Source organism: Littorina saxatilis, linkage group LG11, assembly GCF_037325665.1.
Source record: "Littorina saxatilis isolate snail1 linkage group LG11, US_GU_Lsax_2.0, whole genome shotgun sequence".
Taxonomy (NCBI): domain Eukaryota; kingdom Metazoa; phylum Mollusca; class Gastropoda; order Littorinimorpha; family Littorinidae; genus Littorina; species Littorina saxatilis.
In genome coordinates this window covers 23,068,725-23,076,715 of record NC_090255.1, presented here as the reverse complement: position 1 = coordinate 23,076,715, position 7,991 = coordinate 23,068,725, and the positions used below count along the sequence as shown (strand labels likewise).

Here is a 7,991-nt window from a genome sequence, read left to right as displayed (position 1 = left end):
TCCAGTTTCCTTTTTTCACAATGTAGTCGTCACTGTAATTTGAATGCGACTCGCTGTAAGCTTATCTGCAATAGCATGTTACTGGGTACCTCTGAATCTAAACGCAACAAACGGAGGCGATTCACACGAACTAGAGCGGATGTTCTCAAGCGGTGAGTGTTTAAACGAAAGGGTGTTTGTACTGTGTGTAATTGTACAAGCCTGACAGTATCTGTGATGGTTTACGGGAGGCTTACTGTGCCTTTAAGTCAAGGGGTTCAGTTGAAGGTTGCTCTTCTCCCATGGAACAAATCTGAGCAGTTTGTTTGTTTGTTTGTTTGTTTGTTTGCTTAACGCCCAGCCGACCACGAAGGGCCATATCAGGGATGAATCTGAGCAGTCTGTCATTGTTAACTCGATCATGTACATGAGATAGAACGCACCTTTCCCCTGTGCCGTAAAAAAAGTCAGAATACGTAACAACAAATAAATGAAGACAAAATGCTTCGAAAAAACCCAAAGAATTAATTTTCAAAAATGAAAACATTTCAACATTCGTAAAACAGAGCTTTTTTTGACAGATACTTTTTTTTTCTTTTTTTCTCTCACAAAATTGAAGCTTGAGGACATACGCGTATGTACGCACTGCACACACACTCACACAGAGACACACAAACTCACAAACAGCGACACAGTCACGAACACACACGCACGCAAACACGCACACCCACAAACACACCCACAAACACACCCACAAACACACACACAGACGCATCCACACACACACACGCACACACACACACACACACGTTCAATCACACACACACATTCAATCACATACACACTCCAACAAAGACACTGACAAACAAACAGACAGACAGACAGACAGACAAACAGACAGACAGACAGACAGAAAGACAGACAGACAGACAGACAGACAGACAGACAGACAGACAGACAGACGAATACACAGTGAGAAACACACACATCAATTCTACATTTGCGTAACAACAACATCCTAGGTAAAACCCGGTACTGTTAATACTGCCTGAAAAATTGGTGAGGCTTCTTTATCCAGCAAAACAAGGTTAGTCACCAGGATTGGTGTAATTACAAGTAATCATTATGAAAGTATGAAAAAAAGCAGTAATGGATAGTTGACTTCGTTTCTATTTAGACATCATTTGTAAAATTGTGAAGCGATATAAAAAAGCAAGTAATTAAGTAAAAATGTAAAATTATGCACTAAAACCTGGTGTGTTCGTACAGCATCACATTTTCTTCTCATCAACAGGAATAGCGAATGCAACATGGTGAAAGGTAAATAGCGATACTTAGTGTGTGACTTACACAAATGGCAGGATCAGAAAGAGAGAGAGAGAGAGAGAGAGAGAGAGAGAGAGAGAGAGAGAGAGAGAGAGAGAGAGAGAGAGAGAGAGAGAGAGAGTAAGAGAGAGAGAGAGAGAGAGAGAGAGAGAGAGAGAGAGAGAGAGAGAGAGAGAGAGAGAGAGAGAGAGAGAGTGAGAGAGAGAGAGAGAGCGAGAGTGAGAGAGAGACAGAGACAGAGAAAAATCGAGAGATTAAAGAGAGAGAGAGAGAGAGAGAGAGAGAGAGAGAGAGAGAGAGAGAGAGAGAGAGAGAGAGAGAGAGAGAGAGAGAGAGAGAGAGAGAGAGAGAGAGAATGCTCACACTTCACCATCAACATGTACATCTTGTTCAAGGAATGCATATAGTCGAAGCCATTTTCTCAGTCTTTGTTATTTCTTCACTTGTAACACGTGACTTAATACATCCAACTGTATTCTCGAGTGTGTTTGTTTTTTGTTTGTTGTTTGTTTAGATGATATTGAAAACACTCAAAAGCGATTTTTTCCAGAAACCATTTCCGCAGGAAAGGGGATATTTTTTTTTTTTATCTTGTGGCCCAACGCATGCAACCTAAAATAAAATATCGTCACCGTAAATCCGTAGGAAATCACCCCAAAACATTAGTTTCAACTTTGTCCGCAACAGGAATGGTATAATAAAGAATTCAGGTGCAAACCAAAACAAAGAAGAACGAAGACAAAAGTCCCAAAAGCAGACCAGACTGTAAAAAAACACATCGTTCGAATGTCCCATTGGTCCACATGATAGGTGCAATTTTCTCAACTGAATGTATCTTGAATCGAGGATTAAACATGGAAAACTTGGTCAGATACAAAACATCAATGGGTAATAGAGTGTTCTCAACAGTAACAATAAATAGTACAAAAAAGTGACCAAGGAATTTTACGAAACCGGTAAAAATATTCAAATTTCAAAACCAAATCATTCTGCCCAGCCTCACCAGCCGAAGTGCCTTTCTAATAGACTAAAATATAATCCATGGTGTAAAGCATCGCCCTCTAAGTGTGTTCTCGGCGATACACCCAATTCAAAACCTCTGTTCTACATTGGAATGTGCTCATTTGCATGCTGCCCAGTCAGTGCAGAAATCCGAGGTCACGTGACGTGCTAGTGCGTGTGACGTCAGAACCAAAGGTCAATGTCAAGCTCCTTCCTTGGTCGTCGTCGAAAAAAGTGCCAGCAAAAGCGAGATCTCATCTCCAGGTCCAAGGTCAAAGATCAATTCTTCCACCAATCAGATCGCCCTCGCCATGGAGACGAGTAGAAATTGTGACCTGCGCAGCAGTGCAGTTCCGGTCACGTGGGGTGCTGTTGAATTGCACGTATCAAGTCTGGCGAAAAATAAATTCATACTTGTAAACATTCATCAGAGAAAATTGCCGTTTCCACATTATTTTAACAGGGAAATGCCGAACCGTGAACGGGGAAGAGAAATTCAAGTGTAACGCCCTGACGGCAAAGCCATTAGGGGCATGTTCCCGGGTTTTACCCCGACTTTAGAAGAGATACACAAGTGTATGCGTGTTTAGGTGGTATCAGCCATCTGCACTTATGGCAGAATGACCGAGGTCGTGGCACGGGGGTGGGACATGGATACCGTCTCTGGGTCTGCACGTAAAGTTGACCCGTGTCCGCACCAGCCCGGATTCGAACCTGCGACCCTAGGATCACAAGTCTAGTACTCTACTACCTGAGCTACCCGGGTCCCCCTCCCCCTTTCACTGAACCGTGAACGAAGAAGCCCCTTACCTTTGTACTCGATGAACTCGTGTCCGTCACGCTTGGCCGAGCGGAGCAGGTCCTCCACTTCCTCGTTGCTCATCCTCTCCCCCATGGTGGTCATGAAGTGTCGGAACTCCTCCACCTCGATACGACCGTTACCGCTTCTGCACGAGATACACACACACACACACACACATATTGAGATATGGTTCTGTGGTGAGAAAGGCAGGGCTACCCATAAACGCCCCTCATAGCGGGTCCCGGGACCCCCACTTTTAATTTGTAGGGGGTCCTTGGACCCCCTCACCGGAGTTTTAGAGGGTCCCGATAGTCCAGAGGCCACAGAGACCCCCCGTTCAACTTATATTACATTAAGATCAAGCATAGTCTGTTATGAAATGTGTTTCTACTTGACTATCTGTACTTTTACAGTCAGCACCCACGGGACGCACGATAACGGTTACTTAGTGCGTCCCAGGACCCACTCTTTTTAGGTTTAGGCGTCCCGGGACCCCTACCAGGAATTTCTAGTATGTGTTTTCGACTTTTAGTGCGTATAGGACGCAGGGACGCGCACTTCGGGGAGCCCTGGAAGGTCTGAGATACGCAGTCTTTCTTTCGGGCGGGGATGTAGCTCAGTCGGTAGCGCGCTGGATTTGTATCCAGTTGGCCGCTGTCAGCGTGAGTTCGTCCCCACGTTCGGCGAGAGATTTATTTCTCAGAGTCAACTTTGTGTGCAGACTCTCCTCGGTGTCCGAACACCCGCGTGTGTACACGCAAGCACAAGACCAAGTGCGCACGAAAAAGATCCTGTAATCCATGTCAGAGTTCGGTGGGTTATAGAAACACGAAAATACCCAGCATGCTTCCTCCGAAAGCGGCGTATGGCTGCCTAAATGGCGGGGTAAAAACGGTCATACACGTAAAAGCCGTGGGAGTTTCAGCCCACGAACGAACAAACAACGCAGTCCTTCCCTGTGAGTGCGAATCGGTTCACCTATCTGATATCTGGCCAGGCCGTTACACTTACACTTTATTTTCATTTGTCATGTTGTTTTTTTCATTTACATAACTTTATTGCTTGCAGCAACAGAGTCGCGCTACTTCGGTGTGTGCGTGTTTAGGTGTAACCATGCAGTCATCTGCACTTATGGCAGCATGGCCGAGGTCTTTCACGTACCATTCTGGTGACACGGGCATAGAACATGGATACTGTCTCTGTTTGTTCGTTCATGGGCTGAAACTCCCACGGCTTTTACGTGTATGACCGTTTTTACCCCGCCATACGCCGCTTTCGGAGGAAGCATGCTGGGTACTGATTTTTGTGTTTCTATAACCCACCGAACTCTGACATGGATTACAGGATCTTTTTCGTGCGCACTTGGTCTTGTGCTTGCGTGTACACACGGGGGTGTTCGGACACCGAGGAGAGTCTGCACACAAAGTTGACTCTGAGAAATAAATATCTCGCCGAACGTGGGGACGAACTCACGCTGACAGCGGCCAACTGAAAACAAATCCAGCGCGCTACCGACTGAGCTACATCCCCACCCGATACTGTCTCTGAGTCTGCACATAAAGTTGATCCGTGTCCGTCCCGGCCTGGATTCGAACCCGTGGCCCTAGCACCACTAGTCCAGTGCTCTACCGATTGAGTTACCTCCACCCCCCACCCCCCACCCCCGCGGCTTACGCCATGAACAAAGATCATGGACGTGTTCTGTGCAGAGTGTGCATTTTATTATCAGTACATTTCTGAAAAGCCACAAGTGTCAGTCTGCAAAAAATAACTCACAGGAAGCAGTCGGGATGTTGACAGTTTGTTTTTGTCCAGCATAGGGATGGTCTTCTCCCATATAATTATAAGCCGGGCCTGATTGGACATAGTCAGCAGAGCAGTTTTCGCTGAAAGAACTGTGCCTTTAATGGCCCATTGTTGTTGTTGTCATGTCACCATACATTACCAGTTATCTGCATTTTCCTCCCTTTTTGTGAGTATGTCTGTCGGTCGCCATGTCACTTTTTGAAGGGCTGCGTGAGCACGGTTTAAACACACAAAAAAAGTTTATATATTTATGTAAATACGTCTATAGATGTAATCGAGAAGTGAAATAGACCCCCTACAATGGTGACGTGCTTGGCCAAAAAAAGAGATTACCGACGGAACACATAGCCGCTGGCGCTTACGTGCACGCATCCAAAAAAGAAAATGGGAATGGAGGAGGATGAGGAAGAGGAGGAGAGGAGGGGGAGGAGGAGGAGGAAGAGGAAGAGGAAGAGGAAGAGGAAGAGGAGAAGAATAGTGATGAAGATGATTCGTTTTGTACTCACTTGTCCAAAACTTGAAATGCCACCAATATATCTTCCTCCGCGTTATTGCCATAGTAAATCCCGCCTCTTCGCGCCACGTATGCTTCCACATCCGCGAATGAAATAGTCCCTCTTGCTGCAGACAGAAATACAAAACTACAGTTTAACCATGGGTGCATAATGGATGTGCTTTATTTTATTTTTATTTTTTATCTGTCGTCTTCTTGCTGTTTCACTTCATTTTTCTCATCTGAGTGCTCACACACACACACACACGCACACACGCTCACACACACACACACACACACACACACACACACACATGCACACGCACACACACACACATACACACACGCACGCACACACACACACACACACACACACACACACACACACACACACACACACACACACACACACACACACACACACACACACATACACACTCTTTTTTCAATTTCATTTTATTGATACATTTCATAGAAATTTCTTACGACTGGTTGATTACTCGCACTGTGTAGTGTGTACAACTCAGAAAGCCACACACTACACACACATTAACATTCTCAAACACATATATTTCCAGATTGACAATCACACATACTCCAAACCAACCACGCAACCGGAGAATTATCGAAACAAACAGTCAATATCAAATTACACGCGTGGCCCTGGCAGAACTGTGGAGAAAAAAACCATAATCAATCACCTGAGGAAAATACACAAATGGTTTTTTTTTATATTTAATTTCTTTTTTTACAGACATCCTCTATGCATCTGATCAAAAGATAGCGCACTTTGAATAAAACTATTATTTTTTCAGACTCTAATCCATAAACTGTATGAGTTGGACCGGCTGTTACAATGTCAATACAAGTCAGGAAACTCAACAGACTGTAAACTGACAAAAGCTTGATGTCATCACACGAACTAATTTAATATCCCTTTACTATCTCCTCGTCAGATCAGAAGCACTGTTGATACGGCGTATGGTTTTTCTTTCATTTATTTCAAATACCCATGAAGCGCGTTGACACTGGAATATTGCTGACAGCTGTGGGTTATTCTCCAGAGCTGTGTACCAGCCTGAGTGGAAACCAGGCTGTTGCATTGTGGTATAGTATCATGGCGGACAGATGCTTTGTTTGTTTGTTTGTTTGCTTAACGCCCAGCCGACCACGAAGGGCCATATCAGGGCGGTGCTGCTTTGACATATAACGTGCGCCACACACAAGACAGAAGTCGCAGCACAGGTTTCATGTCTCGCCCAGTCACATTATTCTGACACCGGACCAACCAGTCCTAGCACTACCCCCATAATGCCAGACGCCAGGCGGAGCAGGCACTAGATTGCCAGTTTTAAAGTCTTAGGTATGACCCGACCGGGGTTCGAACCCACGACCTCCCGACCACGGGGCGGACGCCTTACCACTAGGCCAACCGTGCCGGTCAAGAACAAATGCGATCTTGACCCATGTAAAACTAGACAGATACGGGTTATTCTTTAGAGTTGTGTACCAGTACCCGTGGAAACCATGCTACACGAGTGATATTTCTTTACTTAACTGAGACAATTTAATCATATAAATTGATTTCAATAATAAACACTGGTTCCATATATATCCTTGGCCTGCAGAGAAAGAATTAGAAATACTTGCACATTTGTGTTTGTCTACGTTCAGTAAATGCATGACATGACAACGGTTTCTAAGTACATCACCTTCGTAACATTGAAACCAAAGGTTGTGATATGAATCTGAATACGAACAATTAAAAATAAAATATATGCCATGGTTTTTGCTGTGGTTTTTTTTCTTTCAATGTTTCTTGTTTTTGGGTCACTTACGAAACATATTTAGGAAAGCATCTTACTATGCACCGTTTGTGCAAGCTGTTAAATTTTGGCATGCATCCAAGTTGAAGGATGCTCTTGTCCCAAGTAAAAAAAAAAAAAAAAAAAGGTCATGGTTGGATCTATGGTTGCTCACACCATGATCGACACAGACATGGATATAGGCCTACCTTGAATATTTCAGTGAAGGTGTGAAAAGCAAGATCGATTGAACAAACGCACGTGCTTTTTCTATGACACAAGCATTCTCTTCAACACTAGCTATTTTTTCAACAACAACAAAACCATCACACCTGAACACTCACATCATTATTTATACTCTCAGGTGCCAGGAAATTTGTCCCGCATTACTCGGATTGACTCTATTGCACATGTCATAATATACGCATTCAGGGCGCCTACTTCCATTTGTTTATTAGATCTTCCATGTTTACAGAAGAAACGCAAACGTCCCGTTACATTTTTGATAAACATTTCCGTGCACGATGAGCCAACAAAGTGAGCAACAGACTAGAAATTGCTGTTTCAACCAACACACCGTTCTCATTCGGTTTATCGCATGTTGGCGTTCTTCCCACAATGAACACTTCGTGTTGGGTGAAGTGTTTGCTTTCTTCTGTGCAGGCCTCATCAATATTTAAAGACTTGTCCACAGGCGAGAACAAACTTCCCGAGAGAATAACAAAGACCAAGGGCAGAACCCATTTCATTTGTTTTTGACAAAGGGAGATACGAACAG

General features: G+C 44.2%; 1 protein-coding gene across 1 annotated transcript in view; it reads right to left on the bottom strand.

Moving 5' to 3' along the window:
- Positions 1–784: 784 nt before the first annotated feature.
- LOC138980038 (uncharacterized) overlaps positions 785–7,991 on the bottom strand; it is a 33,269-nt gene continuing 26,062 nt past the window's right edge. The window contains exons 4-6 of the mRNA XM_070352833.1: positions 5,422–5,536; positions 3,118–3,254; positions 785–2,699 (exon numbers count right to left, since the gene is read on the bottom strand). Of these exons, the coding sequence (XP_070208934.1) occupies positions 2,665–2,699; positions 3,118–3,254; positions 5,422–5,536 (287 nt within the window). The 3' untranslated portion in view covers positions 785–2,664. The remainder of the gene's footprint in view (positions 2,700–3,117; positions 3,255–5,421; positions 5,537–7,991) is intronic.